Source organism: Peromyscus leucopus, chromosome 4, assembly GCF_004664715.2.
Source record: "Peromyscus leucopus breed LL Stock chromosome 4, UCI_PerLeu_2.1, whole genome shotgun sequence".
Lineage (NCBI taxonomy): Eukaryota > Metazoa > Chordata > Mammalia > Rodentia > Cricetidae > Peromyscus > Peromyscus leucopus.
The window spans coordinates 150,420,202-150,436,751 of NC_051066.1; the positions used below are offsets into that span (position 1 = coordinate 150,420,202).

At 41.4% G+C, this 16,550-nt stretch overlaps 1 protein-coding gene and 1 pseudogene across 1 annotated transcript in view; one reads left to right on the forward strand and one right to left on the reverse strand.

The window, feature by feature from the left end:
- Positions 1–15,285, forward strand: part of Cse1l (chromosome segregation 1 like) — a 49,005-nt gene extending 33,720 nt beyond the window's left edge. The window contains exons 14-25 of the mRNA XM_028868552.2: positions 1,459–1,520; positions 3,873–4,009; positions 5,047–5,150; positions 6,554–6,651; positions 8,690–8,840; positions 8,963–9,171; positions 9,718–9,815; positions 9,912–9,997; positions 10,368–10,449; positions 11,743–11,889; positions 13,264–13,495; positions 14,674–15,285. Of these exons, the coding sequence (XP_028724385.1) occupies positions 1,459–1,520; positions 3,873–4,009; positions 5,047–5,150; positions 6,554–6,651; positions 8,690–8,840; positions 8,963–9,171; positions 9,718–9,815; positions 9,912–9,997; positions 10,368–10,449; positions 11,743–11,889; positions 13,264–13,495; positions 14,674–14,763 (1,496 nt within the window). The 3' untranslated portion in view covers positions 14,764–15,285. The remainder of the gene's footprint in view (positions 1–1,458; positions 1,521–3,872; positions 4,010–5,046; positions 5,151–6,553; positions 6,652–8,689; positions 8,841–8,962; positions 9,172–9,717; positions 9,816–9,911; positions 9,998–10,367; positions 10,450–11,742; positions 11,890–13,263; positions 13,496–14,673) is intronic.
- LOC114692677 lies at positions 421–946 on the reverse strand (annotated as a pseudogene).
- Positions 15,286–16,550: the final 1,265 nt, after the last annotated feature.

A 16,550-nucleotide genomic window follows, 5' to 3' on the forward strand; every position in this document is an offset into this window, starting at 1 on the left:
CTGGAATATTCTTATTTTTATGCTTTTTCATATAAGAAGGAAAGTAAAGTAAAATAAAGTAAAAGTTCTAAGATGTGGTGGTGAACATCTTTAATCCCAGCACATATTTAAATGCAGGAAAAACAAACACTAAATAAAAATTTTAGCCAGTCATGGTGGCACGGGCCTTTAATCTCAACACCCACGAGATACCAGGTCTGAGTTCTAGGCCATACTGATCCAGACAGTGAGTTCCAGGATAGCTACAGCGAGACACTGTCTCAAAATAAAAAGCAAGGAGTTAGTTAATTAAAGTAAAAATAAAAGTTCTCACCCAGGTGTGGTACCAGGTGTGGTGAGTTATATTTATAATCCCAGTATTTTCAAGGCTGAGGCAGGAAAATAGGACTTTATAGACTTCTAAAGAAAGTAACAGGACAAGTTCAATGCCGATGGGGATGGATCATATTCTGTCTCTCAAAATAACAATTGAAGAAATCAAATTTAGTTTCAGAGTATGTGAAATTGATAAGAAAAGTTTCCTATGTTTGAGTGTGCTGATGTAAATTGAGATAATCCCTTAAATTTTTTTGATAAAAGGTATGTACATAATGAGGCATAGTCGAGCATACTTTTTTTGGTGGCACCAACATTTTTGATGAGTAGAGGTCATCAGTACTCTTGGCTACTGCCTTCCTCATGGCCTTCAGCACATTGGTTAGCTCTTCTTGCTTCCTCTTGGCAAAGATATGCATGCCTACCCTCGTCTTGACAAACTTGATCACGAGCTTGGCCTTGGAAACCTTGAGCAGGGTGCCAAGCCACATAACTCCCAGATCATGTCCTGCAAGAACTTAGTGTGCTTGTTGAGGTCCCTGAGACACTGACTGTGTCTTGGCTTGCTGGTGTTCTTCTTCACCTTATAGTCATTGCTGAGGCTCACGGCCATGGGGTAGTATAGGGCCATCCATGGCTGCTGCTGTCCTATGGCAGCCACGACAGGAAGAACAGTGTCACACAGAAACCCTGGAATATCTCTGGAGCACGCCTTTAATTCCAGTACCCAGAGGCAGAGGCAGGCAGATTTATGTGAGTTTGTGGCCAGCCTGGTCTATATGTATATCAAGTTGCAGGCTAGGCAGAGTTACACAGTGAAAGTGTATATACACACGGGTTCAGCAATAGTCTGATAAGGTAGCTTCTGTTCGGCCATTGTCCAGCTGGCTTTATGATTATCAACAGCTGGCTGGTATTTTATCATCACCAATTTGTTTTTCTTTCACTAGAGGAATTGAAAGCAAATCCCAACTGATTGATGTGAGTTCAGAACAGCTTAATTGTTGGGACACTGACATACATTGCGCAGCAACCAAACTCCAGTCACTTGACCAGTAGTAGCTCCATTATTTAAGCTCTGATGTCACTGATTTGTGAGTAATCTTATGTAATTGTGTTTTTGTTTTTTTGTTTTTTTAATAGTGAATGAGTTTCCTGTTCTTAAAGCTGATGGTATCAAATATATTATGATTTTTAGGAATCAAGTAAGTAGTGCTTTTTCCCCACCTGGCATTTAATAGTTTTCTGCAGCAGCTTCTCCAGTCTACTGTGTAATCAGTATTTGACATCTGCATCTAACTGAAAAATCCTCTTTAGTAACCTGTTATTCCAGATGATGCTTAATTTCCCTTCAATGTCTTGTCTTTCTCCCCTTCTTATCCTGAGAATTGAACCCATGGGTTCACATGCTAAGCAAGCGTTTTCATGTGTTGATCTCTGTAACAGTAGTATCTTGTTCCTCTAGTCTCTATATTTCTGTTTTGAAGTAATAAATTCTGGGGTAGATGGGCATGCAGCAGCACAGATACAGAGGTCAGAGGACAGCTGGCTGGAGGAGTCCTCCCCTTCCTCCCTGTGGATGGAATATCAGGCATGGCTGCAAGCTCCCTTTCCCAAAAGTTGATCTTGTTGATGCTGGGGGCTGGACTGAATATAGTATCCCAAGTATTACATTCTAAGTAATATTTTGTTTCATTCCATCAGAACAGACACAATGACAGCTGTCCACTTTTAGAAATAGCATGTTATCAGGTGAAGTAAAAGTACTGTCATCATTCATTTTTTAATAGCATTTAAATCTTTTTGAGATACATTTGGAATACTCTTTAATTTACTCTTTCAAAACATATACCCTCATGATTTTTACTGTATTTTAACATCACCATTATTGCATCACTGGGTAATATAATTATCAGTCTCTACAGAAAACAATCACTTGGCTGGGCAGCGGTGGTGCACGCCTTTAATCCCAGCACTCAGAAGGCAGAGGCAGGCGGATCTCTGTGAGTTCGAGGCCAGCCTAGTCTACACAGCGAGATCCAGGACAGGCACCAAAATTACATGGAGAAACCCTCTCCAAAACAAACCAATAAATAAATAAATAAATAGAAAACACTCTCTTGTAGGGTTACACATGCAGGTTTTAGGGTGTTTTAACTGCCTGTTTTAACGACATGGAGAAACCCTCTCTCCAAAACAAACCAATAAATAAATAGAAAACACTCTCTTGTAGGCTTTACACATGCAGGCTTTAGGATGTTTTAGCTGCCTATTTTTGGCCAACCAGCCTCTTCCACCTAGGTTATTTTGTCTTCTTGACATAGACTCCATAACCTTTGAGAGGTTTTCTCAAATGACAAGATGTTTCAGGTTCATCTTGTACTTTTCCTGGCTAGACCCGATTAGCCTCTCTCAAAGGTTGAAATTTTATTTAGAGACCACTGTCTGAAGCCAGGAATGGTTGCCTATATCTGTAATCCCAGGACTCAAAGAGCCTGAGAGGCAAAAGCAGGATGGGGCTCCATGAGTAAGGCCCATACCAGCCAAGGTTCCTTAAGATACTCTGTCTCAAACAAACAGAAGCTTAGAAAATACTGCCATATGGTTCCAGCGATATTGCTAGTGAGTTGACAATGTGTCTAGGCTTTTTCACAGGGAGAATTGGAAAGGGAATAAATTCACCTTACGATAATGTTTTTCCCCTTGTTTTGGGTTGTTTTGTTGTTTCGTCTTCACAACAGTATCCTGATATTTGCCCAGACTGACCTGGGACTTAATATGAGACCACACTGGCCTTACTTTCTGATACTACTTTCAGGAATTATAAATATGCACCATTATACTCAGCTTTTATGTAACTTTAATAATATTCTATTTATACTTCTTTAGTTTACCCAAAAATGTAAGTATATGACTTAAAAATAACTGCCAATTTTCTGTAAAGTAAGACAACTGAATGCAGTTTATTAGTGGTCTTGAAACAAAATGTTAGATTTATTTTTACTATTTTATGTGTATGAGTGTTTTGCCTACACTGCATATGTAGACCACATATATACCTGGTCCCCTTGGCGGTCAGAAGTGGGGCATCACATTCTTTGTTATTGATGTTACAGATGGTTGTGAGCTACCATGTGGGTGCTAGAAATTATCCAGGTCTTCTGGAAGAGCAGCTAGTGCTCTTAACTACTGAGCCATATTTCTAGCCCTTATCTCTGTGTTGATACCCTTAGCAGATTATTAGATACTTCAAGGATAAAGGCACCTGTGGCCAAGCCAGGCAACCTGAGTTCAGTTCTGAAAACCCATATAAGAGCTGTCTCCAGCAAGCTGTGCTGCACCTCCACAGCCGTCCCAAGCACACACACAAATTAAAAAAAAACTTTTTAAAACTGAGTGGGATTTGAACCATTCGAGTTTCACTTTCCTACCAATATATCCTTTTACAGTACAACAGAGCAGGGTGGTGGTGGGGATGCTGTTTTTAATGTCAGGACACCCCATTGCCTTTTATTAAGTAATGTTGGATTTAGAAGATGTGTTGATGTGTTTTTCAGGTACCTAAAGAGCACCTTTTAGTCTCTATTCCTCTCTTGATTAGTCATCTGCAGGCTGAGAGTATTGTTGTCCATACTTACGCTGCACACGCTCTCGAAAGGCTGTTTACTATGAGAGGACCAAACAACGCCACTCTGTAAGTATTTGATTTCTGATTCATCCCTGTACTTTTTAGTTTAGGGCAGAGGGTATACCTTACTGGTTTGAGATGTCTCTGGATGTTTTCATAATCTCATTAGTATTTAGAAAAACTTACATGTATAATTTTTATTCTTTTACTTTCTCTCATTCCAAAAGGATGTAAGGCAACTTATCAAATAGACTCATTGTGATAATGAATTAGAGCAAAGGAAAATAACAGTAGTAAGGTTATTGAAAACTGGTATGTCAGAGGGCTTTATATAATGAAGCGGCTACAAGTTTTATTTGGCGTCTTCTAGCAGCCAAAGGAGAGAGGGAAACCTAGAGACTGAGTATTCAGTGTCTGTGGGATTGAGAATAAAGCAGAGGGCAGCTCAGTGTGTGTAGCAGCCTGTCTCTGCAGTGTCTCCTGACCATTTCTTTCTTGTTCCAGCTCATACATATGGTTCCGTTGAGTGAGTCATTCTTTTGTGCCAAGAAAGTAGCTCTTGTGGCCTGATGAGGATGGATGCAGAGGAGGGGTCTGCGGTTTCAGGCCATTTTTCAGTGTTACTTCTTGAAACCAAGCTCTAGTTAAGACATGGAACATAGTCTTAGGCTCCGTTCTTCACCCAGCCTTGAGCACAGACTCTCTCAGTGGTCACTCAGGATGAAACTGTCCTGTGGGCCATCTTCAGGCCCAAGATGTGAATGTAGAGAGCATGTGCTGCCCTTCCCAGAGAAGAAGGTGTCTAAAACCTTCCCCATTGTGGGTGCTCTTCTCCATGGTGGTAGATAAGAGCCAAGAAGACTACAGGTTCAGATGGTACTGAGTTCACCTGGTGTGTTTATTTCTTCAGTTATGCTTGACCTTGTGTGCCTAATTAGGAATTTAACATGAGCACATGTGAGCAGTTAGCAGTGTGGCCACCGGTTCTCAGTGGTGAGAGAGGCTGGTCTTATGCCGAGAAGTGTGCTGCAGTAGGTGCCCAGGGCTCCCCAGTGAAAAACTCCCCAGTTGGCAGTGACTGAAAGCTGTTTTTTCATCCATAGTTTTACAGCTGCAGAAATCGCACCGTTTGTTGAGATTCTGCTAACAAACCTTTTCAAAGCTCTCACTCTTCCTGGCTCTTCAGAAAATGAATATATTATGAAAGGTAGGCCGTTTCCTTGGTGTCCAGACCATAACTAAGTATCAACCCTCAGATTATAAGGTAAACACTCTGTAGTTCTACATCAGCTGCCATACTTGAAGAACCAGAGACTGTTTGTCAAAAAAAAAGAATTTTGGGGGTTGTTTGTTTTTTTAAGTACAATATATATTACTTCATTAACTAACAATTTTTCAAAAGTGTTTTACTTTAGGTTGATGAAATTCTACTCCTTGTGGTAAAAAATGTAGCAAAATTTAAGTTTTCCTAGAGTTACTTTCAGAGGGCAAAGATCAGCTCAGGTAATAGTCTCTGTAGGTGTGTTCTGCTGAGTGTAAAGCCTAGGTCCTGCTTCAGCCTCCTCCTAGGGACACTGGTACCAATCGTGGTCTGCCATGTGCTGCCTGCCGTACGAGAGTCCGCCTTTCTCACTGTTACATCTCAAAGGTCTCATTGTTCTCTGGATCAAGACTTGTGTTTACCAGAGAAACTCCCTGATCTTCCAGGTCCCATCAGGACTTTTGGGGGTGCATATATGTGTCTTTACATCAAGCCGTGTATTTGTGGGTTTCGACACCATGAGGACAGCAAAGTAATCTATGGTCTTTGTTACTGTGTTCCTAGTGTGCATGGTACATTACCTTCTCAATAAATATGGTCACATCCTCTGCCTTAACTCAGGCTGTGTTGAGATGAGTCTTTGTTCAGGTAGAGGAAACATCTTGCCCACATCGTGGAGTCAAGAGACATGAGGTTCTGTTGCTTAGGACTAGCATTTGGTAGCAGGCCTTTTTATATTAAATACTGACTCTGGAAATGAATCTACATAATGATAATGATCTTGTATTTAGCTTACCAATACGTGCCTCTCCTGTTCCACATGTTTTTAGGCACCTGTTGATATGCAAAGTTTTACAGTATGGACTCTATACATTAGCTTTTTAATGTCTTTAAGGAGATCCGTAGCTGATGTTTTCTCTTAGTTTCCTGTGAGCTGAGCTGAGACTGTGTTTATTCTAGATCTTGGCTAAAAGTTCTGCCAGTGTTTTCTAGTTGAAAAACACGAGCTAGAGGTCTGTTCTCTGAATGCTGTGGTTCGCTGCCCTCGCCACCCCGCTGCTCCTTCTTCCTCCTTTGTCTCCTCCTTTACTATTGAGTAATGTTTGTTGTCCCTTCTTGAATTCTTTGAGCCTTGGTCTCTTAAAGTGCTTTAGTAGTCTTCCCCATCTGAATGTTGCCAGCCTTTAGCCTGATAGAAAAGGAAGGGAAACATCGTTAAGTGGAGGAAGGTATATAGGGGATATTTAAGACTCTTAGATGTTAATTTTGATGAATTAGTGGCCTTTCCCTCCAATCACTTTTATTTTAATGATTAACTAAACTGTTTGTGCTGTTTTTATATTTTACAGCTATCATGAGAAGTTTCTCCCTCCTGCAAGAAGCCATAATCCCCTATATCCCTACTCTGATCACTCAGCTCACACAGAAGCTGTTAGCTGTTAGTAAGGTAACAGCCAGTTAAGAATGAGGTTGCATTTCTAAAAACATTTACTGTGTATGTGTATGTGGGTGTACTCACACTACGACGTGTGTGGAGGTGAGAGAACAACTTACGTCATGTTGGTTCCAGGGATTGAACTCATATTGTCAGGCTTGTCAGCAAGTGCCTTTGCCCTGCTGAGCCATCTCACCAGCCCCTGGGATTGCCTTTTAACTTCCTGTGAACTATTTGGGCTCACAGCCCTTTGACACCAGGCCAGGTGTTGTTGGAGGTCTGTGCATTCTTCTGGCCTCATGTTGGCATGCTTTTATGGTAGTATGGGGACACACATTAGGTTGGAAATGTATCACCACATTTTAAGTATAAGCTCAGAAGCCAATTTATGTTTTTGTTCTCATAACAAAATTGACATACTCATTGTGAAATTAAGAAAGTGCATGATCCTGATTCTATTTTAAGTGGAGTAAGAGAGGCTTTGCACTAATGAACATGAAAGATTCTGGATTTAGAAAATGACAGGCTTATGTGTCTCTTCTTCCTTACCCTTATTTCCATTAAATAAAGTTCTTTGGCCAAAAATTCATATATAAACATGGATACTATATTTTTAAAATAAAGAGCTTAAGGGTGACAGAACTTTTCTTTTCTTTTTTTGATGTAAGTTTTTGCTATATAGAGCAGGCTGACCTCAAACTCAGGGATTACCAGCCTGCCTTCATGGTACTAGGACTAAAGGCATGTGTTACCACACCTGGTAAGAATTTCGTTATACATGCATGATCTTGATTATGCTCTGAAAGTTATTTGAATTCATAATAAGTAGTGGAGTCAGTGGGTTATGATGGCTCATGCCTTTAATGCCAGCACTCAGGAGGCAAAGGCAGGTGGTCTCTTAAGTTTCAGACCAGCCAGGATTACAGAATGAGACCCTTTCTCTTAAAAAGTGAGCAAGTATTAGAGTTGGACAGCAGACTGATTATTGTCTACCTGCGTTCTTGGTGCAGAATTGCTTTGGGAGTTAAGGAAATGAGGGAGAACAAAGCAGGGTTGTATGACATCTCTCTCTCTCTCTCTCTCTCTCTCTCTCTCACTCTCTCTTTCACACACACACACACACACACACACACACACACACACACACACACACACGCTCCCTCCCTCCCTCCCTCCCTCCCTCCCTCCCTCCCTTCTGCTCTAGCCAGCTCATGGTGGCTTTCTAAGAGCTTTTGAGAAAATAGGAAGATTGCTATCGTTGAGAGTCAGCAGCCTGTGCACACAGGTGTCAAGGTCTGGTAGAGCTGGAATGTGCTTTTCCCCCTGCCTACAGTGTGGCTCTCCTAGGACACATGGGTTTAAGACAACTCCAGCTCCAACCTGAGGCCTGCAGCTTGCTTAATCCAGATGGAGCTGTGGAGGACCTAGCTAGCTAGCTAAGTGGTAGAGCACTTCCCTAGAACGTGCGACTAGCACTGCCACTTCCAAATAAATAAACAAAAAACAAATAAGCACTGGTTTAGTTCTTTTTTTTTTTTCTTTCTTAATGGTGATTTACTTGTATGAGTGTTTGTATGTGTGTGTCTGTACTGTGTGATTACCTGGTACCTTCCAAAGTCAGAGGAGGAGGGTTTCAAATCCCCCAGAACTGAAGTTTACACGTGGATGTGAGCCACCACATGAGTGCTGGGAACAAAACTAGGTCCTCTATATGAGCAGCCAGTGTTCTCAACCACTGAGCCATAGCTCCAGCCTTACCACTTTTTAATTTTATTTTATTAAGATAGGGTCTCAATATATAGCCCTGGCTCGCCTGGAACTAGCTATGTAGAAGACCAGGTTGGCCCAGAGCTCAGAGGCTCTGCCTGTCTCAGCCTTCCTAGTATTAGGATTAAAGTTATTCCATCATGCCTAGCATTGATGCTATTTTAAAAAGAGTGAACATCTCTTTTACCGGTTTTTTTAGGAGGGTTTGGTTTGTTCTGCTCCAATTCATATATGTAGTCACTTGGATTATTGAGATGGTGTTTTGTTGGATTTATTGTTTCAGAATCCCAGCAAACCTCATTTTAATCACTACATGTTTGAAGCAATATGCTTGTCTATAAGAATAACCTGCAAAGCTAACCCTGCTGCTGTTGTGAATTTTGAGGAGGCTCTGTTCCTAGTGTTCACTGAAATCTTACAGAATGATGTGCAAGGTAAGCTGGCCGAAGTCTGTCCTAATGTGATGAGACTGTGGGTGGGTATAAAATGCTGCCTGCCCTACACACCAAAGCCCTGAATGCTGCCAGTAACAGCTCTCTTTTGATTTCATCTACAGAATTTATTCCCTATGTCTTTCAAGTGATGTCTTTGCTTCTGGAAACACACAAAAATGATATCCCGTCTTCGTATATGGCCTTGTTTCCACACCTCCTCCAGCCAGTGCTCTGGGAAAGAACAGGAAACATCCCTGCTCTAGTGAGGCTGCTCCAGGCGTTTCTGGAGCGAGGCTCAAGTACAATAGCAAGTGCCGCGGCTGACAAAATCGTGAGTTGGGATTTTTGAACAGCTTGAATTCTTGAGCATTTTCAAAAACAAGGGGTGGCAGGTTTTTTTTAACCTTTTTCCTTAAAATTATTAAATTCAATAAAAAGAGATGTGATTAATAGGAATGGTAATGTATTCTTTATTGATACCAGATATTATTTGGTTATTATGTCTGTAGTGAAAAAATAAGAGCCAATAATTTAATTTCAAAGAAATAACTTCAGTGGCTTATTATGGTAAGAGGGCACGTCATCTGTACCCCTTTTACAGTTCAAAAATAAGAGCTAGAAAAGACTGGGCATAGTTGCACACAGATGTAATCCCAGCTTTGGGGAGATGGATACAGGAAAATTAAAAGATCAAAGTCATCCTTGGCTCCATGTAGCCTATGCTACATGATTCTCAATCTACCAGTAAGAACAAGAGAGTAAGGCTGGTTACGTTGTTCAGTAGTGGCCACTTTCCCAGATAGCAGCCTGTTGAAGCTTATATGGCAGTTGATCTCGGCCTCTTTGAGTGCTCATTGTTTGATCTGCTTTTTTGCAGCCTGGGTTACTTGGTGTCTTCCAGAAGCTAATTGCATCCAAAGCAAACGATCACCAAGGCTTCTATCTTCTTAACAGCATAATAGAGCACATGCCTCCGTGAGTCACATTAACCCTCTGTGCTTTGAAGCAAAGATTATGTTAAATGCTCATAAAAGACTAAGTTGATATGTATGCTTCTCTTCGGTTCTTTAGTGAGTCAGTTGACCAGTATAGAAAGCAGATCTTCATTCTACTGTTCCAGAGACTGCAGAACTCCAAGACCACCAAGTTTATCAAGAGTAAGCACATCATTTGGAAATGCTTTGAGACTAAGTATTTTAAGACTATGGTGGTGAGCAAGTCTTTGATCAGTCAAAAATGTTAAAAGTAAAATATCTGAAAAAAATGTGTGTACCCCAAACACTAACATAGTTTGAAATGCATTGTGTTCCAAAGTTGTTTGTGTAAGTTTAGGGAGAGAAACACTTTTCAGTAGAAATATTAATGTGGAAATGTGTAAAACTGTGATACAGACAAGGAGACCACTCTGTCTGGGGTGTCTTGGGAGGCAAGTGGTGAACTGATACATAGATTCCCCTGGCAGATTTTAAGAGAAATTCTTCAAATTTCAGTGAAGTTCACTATTAATACACTGTGTTCTTTCCACAGGTTTCTTAGTGTTTATTAATTTATATTGCATTAAGTATGGGGCATTAGCATTACAAGAGATATTTGATGGCATACAACCAAAGTAAGTTGTGACTTTGTAAGAAGAAAACTATGTGACCTCTTTAGTATAAACGTGTGTGTGTGTGTGTGTGTGTGTGTGTGTGTGTGTGTGTGTGTGTGTGTGTGTGTGTGTGTTGGTGGCTTTGTTGTTCTGGTTTGGAAGCATTCCTGCACATAGAAAAGTTGATCATGTCCTCATTTCCAAAGTCTCTGTCTTCTGGCATTCTCCACGCAGAATAAGTGTCTACAAAAAGACTCTCAGAAAAAATAGGTTGGCTGGGCAATGGTGGTGCACACCTTTAATTCTAGAACTTGGGGGCAAGAAACAGGTGGATATCTATGAGTTCAAGGCCAGAGTGAGTTCCAGGATAGACTCCAAAGCTATAGAGAAACCTTGTCTTGAGAAAACAAAAACAAAGAAGAGTAGCTGGTTGGCTGCACTGTGCAAGGGCAGCAGCAGTCTGACGGTAGTGAGAGAGCCTTGCAGTTGGTGAAGCTTGTTCTGACTTCCATGGTAATTGTGCAGAGAATACTACCTTTAGTAGTGTGACTTTTAGGGCAGTGGGAGGTTAACAGAGGACAGCTGGTAAGGGGAAAATTATGTGAGAAAATATCCCAGAACAGTACAGATTGACTTTAAAAGTCAATTGTCTTGAAAAGTGGTACAAGAAAAAACAATTTCTAGTAGTAGGGATTGTGGGGCTATCTGAAGCTTATATGGGGCTCCTTAGCACCTCTTCACAGTGGGTAAAACCTGTCTTCTTGGTGCAAAGGCCCCACTTTTGATCCACTTTCTGTACTTAGAGTTTGAGACATAAAGAATAAGGACTTTGTATCATTTAGAATGTGAGAAGTTTTACTTCCAGGGTGTTGTCAAGAACTCATATTCAAGGACTGTCAAATGCACTGTTAGGATTGATGTGCTCACAGATGTTCAGTCAAATAAAGGTAGAGGCTTCTAATCCAGAAATGGCACACTGATCCTGCCAGTGCTGGGTGCTCTGGTCTTTTTATCTTAGCTAGGTTTTTAATTTTTCAAAAATTTATTGAGCAACTTTTTCAAAATTTTTTGACAATTTTTGAGTAACATTTTAAGCATACAATTCTTCCCACCTGCCCTGCCCCAAAAAAGCTGCAATGGTTTTGCTTAAGAGAAGGCTGATAGTAACCTAGCAGTGTCTAACCAAGATACAGTCAGTTGAGACAATAGTACTTTATTTCATTCATACAGAATCACTGAGTAGAAATAACATCTAATTAGTTCACTAAGTATGCTTGCCTATATTGAGTCGATTTGTTTTGCCTTTATTAATAGAATGTTTGGAATGGTTTTGGAAAAAATCATTATTCCAGAAATTCAGAAGGTATCTGGAAATGTGGAGAAAAAAATCTGTGCAGTTGGTATAACCAAATTACTCACCGAATGTCCACCCATGATGGACACTGAGTATACCAAGCTATGGTGAGTACTCCCTTCTGAGTGTGGGGAAGTGTTTCCTCCTCTACGGCTACAGAATTGACCAGCTTACTCTTGGAGGGTCGCACCGACAAGACAATTGGGCTCTGATATTGGATGCTCCACTAGCACTGGTCAGTTTTAGCACGACGTGTAGACCTTTCTGAGTTCATTGGTCGGTTTCCATCATGGTCTCATACTGCAGTCCAAGCAATTCTCCTACCTCAGACTATTAGTGCTAGTGGTAGATCTGGTTTTGATTTTTTTTCCCCCTTAAGATGTATTTATTTTATGTGCATGAGTGCTCTATCTGCATGTACAACTTTATGCCAGAAGAGGGCATCAGATTTGGTTATAGTGGTTGCTGGGAATTGAACTTAGGACCTCTGGTCGAGCAACCAGCGCTCTTAACCACTGAGACATCTCTCCATTCCCCCTGGTTTTGATCCTTACTTTGTTTCGTTTTATTTGGTTTTGGGACAGGGCTACCTGACCTGGACTCACTGTATACACCAGGCTGTCTTTGAACATGTACCACCACCTCCTGGCTCCGGCCTTGATTCTTACTTCTAAGATTTATTTAATTATGTATTCGAGTGCTGTATTGACATATGTGGCTGCATGACAGAAGAGCACAGCATATCCATTATAGATGGTTGAGAGCCACTGTGTGGGTGCTGGGAATTGAACTCAGGACTTCTGGAAGAGCAGCTGGTGCTCTTAACCTATAAGCTATCTCTCCAACCCTAGCCAGCAGCTAGGTTGTTAATTTGAGACGATTTTTGTAGACCCAAGGAGAGTCTAATTTAGCGGATCTCTGAGTCTATGATACAGACTTCTGATACTACTGCTTCTTCCTTCAGGGCGATCCAGTTGCCATTATATATATCCAGTTGCCATTATAGGCTTGCACCGCTTTACGTAGTTTATGTTTCTTAGGAGTTTTCTGTTTGGTTTTGTCTTTGTATGTATGCATGTTCCTGTGTGTATGAACATATACATGGGTTCATTTGCACAACATCCAGAGTTGACCTCTGGGGTCTTCCTTAGTCACACTTTATTTCTTGAGGCTTGGTCTCTTGCTGAACCCAAAGCTTGCTGATACCAGCAAGGCTGCCATGCCAGCCTGTCTTTTATAAGAATTCTAGAAATCGGACTCCATTTCTCACCCTTGTGTAACAAGCATTTTCTCCAAAAATGTATCTTCCTAGCCATTGCATTTTGGAACAGATTGTTACTATGTAGCATAGGCTGGTCTGGAAACCACAGCAGTCTTCATGACTCAATCTCTTGAATTCTGGGATTTTGGGAATAAGCCACCGAACCCTGTTGGACTTTTAAAAATAAGTTCCTGTGTTTTTCTCTCCTTTTCCAATCCAGGACTCCTTTGTTGCAATCTCTCATTGGCCTTTTTGAGTTACCTGAAGATGACACCATTCCTGATGAAGAGCATTTTATTGACATAGAAGATACACCAGGATACCAGACTGCCTTCTCACAGCTAGCGTTTGCTGGTAAAAAAGAACATGACCCCGTAGGTCAGATGGTGAACAACCCCAAAATCCATCTGGCACAATCTCTTCACAAACTGTCTACTGCCTGTCCGGGAAGGGTAAGTGTCTGCCATCATGGACTCTGGTTCATGGAGGTGAGATTGGACGGTCAGGAGATCAGCAGCTGTTACACCTGTTTTCAGTGGGATTCTAGGGAAAGCTAAAGGATGAGCTTTAAACACTGGAACATGCTCTGCAGGGTAGCTCACACCCTTAGTTCCAGCACTCGGGAGGCAGAGGTCTACAGATCTAGTTCCAGGACAGAAAACCCTGTCTAAAAAAGAGAGAGACAGAGACAGAAAGCCTGTAACTTACTCAAAAATTAAGTAATGAGTCATGGAATACTGGCCTTTTAATTGCATTTAGGTAGTCTTTCAGAGTTTTTGTACTAGATGATAGTTTTTATTTTTCACACAGAAACAGCATGACAAACCTTGGTTGTAGCCAGCTAAAATAATTACCAACATTTTATCAATTACTTGTTTTAATTTTTCACTCTAGCGAGTTTTAGAATAAGTACACATAAGCCCTTAATTAGTCTTTGCTCACCAATAAAAATTTCTCTTGGCAAACATGGGTAGTAGGTGTATCCTTGTAATCCCAGCTTACTTAGATGGGTGGGTAGCTGTGAGTTTGAGGCTAACCTGCAATATGTAAGAAGCTAGAAGAGCATGAAAACATTTTTTCGTCAGGCAGTGTTGGCACCCGCCTTTAATCCCAGAACTTGGGAGACAGAGGCAAGAGGATCTCTGTGAGTTCAAGGCCAGCCTGTCTGCAAAGCAGGTTTCAGGACATCAAGAGCTGTTACAGAGAGATCCTGTTTAAACAAACAACAACAACAAAACTTTTAATCTACCATAGCACCCCAACAGTAATTCTTTATGAATCTACCGTGTGTGTCAGAGGGCATCCTTGGATTTTTCAGAGACCATCTACCTTACTTTTTGAGACATTTGTAGAGGTCACAGACTTGTCAGTTTTCTCTTTCCATTGGGTGAGTCCTGGGGATCAAACTTAGGTAGTTATGCTTGGTGGCAGGTACCTGTACCCACACAAGTACCTTTTCTCACCTGCCCTAAATCTACCCATTTTGAAGGTATGAAGTCAGTTGAGTTATTACAACCTCCTGGGGCCAGGGACAGACTGACTGCCCCTTCCCCCATGGTGACAGTATCCATTCAGGCCCTAGTTTGTGTGTGCACACAGAGCCTCCAACTCCTGTGCTTTCCTTCTGTAGGTTCCCTCAATGGTGAGCACCAGCCTTAATGCTGAAGCATTGCAATACCTTCAAGGCTACCTGCAAGCAGCCAGCGTGACCCTATTGTGAATTGCTGCTTCCTGACCCCATGGGCCCAGGATGGTTTCTTAGGAACCATGTGGACTCCTGAGCACAGCTCTGCTGAAACATTACATGCAGATTTTCAACCTCAATTGAATTTGTTACAAACTCCATCTTCCAGAGGATAGTAAATACTACTACTATAAGCAAATGAGGTCATTTGTGTTGATCATCAACTGGTAAATTGTCTGGTTTGTGGCTTCATGGGACAAGTATTTACAATGCCATGTATGGCCATGGTCTGTGTTGAGCATTTGCACAGTTTGAATTATTTCAAATTTTTGGCAGACCTTGACTGTGGACACTGAATTCTGTTTCTAAGCCCTTTGTTTTGAAGCTCGTATTTCTCTCGTCCTTTGTACTGTTGTCTGTTTCTTTAAGCTTTTATTGGAAATGTGAACAAGTAAAGAATCACTTGTCAACTTGCCAAGCAGTGCACATTTTGTAGTTGAAGTCTGTAATCAGCAATAAAAACCCACAGTGTGTGTCTATGAGCATCTTCAGGCCAGGATTTTGGTGCTTGATGAAAAGTTATTTCTTCAAACCTTTCTAGTTTCCCCTCCAGACTCCATGAAATTCCTAATTTTTTAGTCATTTAAACTCAGATTGGTGGAGGCTTTTTGCTTTTTTGACATAGGCAAAGCAGCTATTCATACAAATTTGTGGCTTGTCTACAAGAGCTTGTTAGTCACTGTGAGAGAAAGGCTGTCTGGCATCATAGGCTGGGTTAGAGTGAGGCCTGTGGGGCAGTGTAGGATTAGAGTGGCCACCTGTGGTTCCAGCTACAGGGGACTGTCCATTTGTTGTACTTAACTTGGGATTTCCTGTGGACACAGGCTAAGCAACTCCTCTCTCTCTCTCTCTCTTCTTTCTTTCCATGGACACTATAGATGGCTTTTAGAAAATGATTTATTTTGCATTTGTTGTTTCTTTTGTATGCACATGTCGGTTTTCTCCATGCGGCTTCTGTGGATTGAACTCAGATTTTTCCAGTTTGGGAAGTGTTTGGTCATGCTGAACCATACCACCCCGTGTATACCTTCCCCCCCCATACATGTTTTGTTACATTTCCTGGTAGGTTTCAAACAATTTTACGTTTTTCTACCATCTTTTTGTGTGTGCACCCCTTTGTGAATTAATGTATAACACTATATATTGTTATACATTAGTTCACACATATATGTGCGGGTGCCTGATGAGGCCAGAAGAGGCTGTCAGATCTCCAGGAGTTGGAATAGCAGCCTGAGAGCATTGTGGTTTGGATGCTGGGAACCAAACCCCGATCCTCTGAAAGGGCAGCCCCTGGTCCAACCACTGAGCCTTCTCTCTAGCTCCCATCTTATGTGTTTTAGGTCCCATTGCTGCTGCTGTTACTCTTTAAATAGCAATAGAAACATTAACTTTTCGTATTTAGACATGAACATTTTGTCTTTTGAGATGTGGTCTCTGGCTGTCCTGATCACAGCGGTCCATCTGCCTCTGCCTCCTGAGTATTTTCGGCATAAACTTGTAAAAAGAATTGTAAAATGACAGGAAGGTAGGAAGAGGACACTGTGGACCTGAGTCCTGTAATGTGCAGCTGCCTCTGGGTGGTTACGGAGCGAACTGTACAGCTGTCGCAGTGATGTTACTGGAGACATTGGGTGCCATTCACAACTGATAAACATCCATTTCTCCTTCCTCAGTTGGTCTTTGTAAGCACAGCAAGTGTGTTTCCGGGTTGTTTGTAACAGGGAGACTGCTGGTTTGCTTGACTCTTAGTTATCAGCTACCTT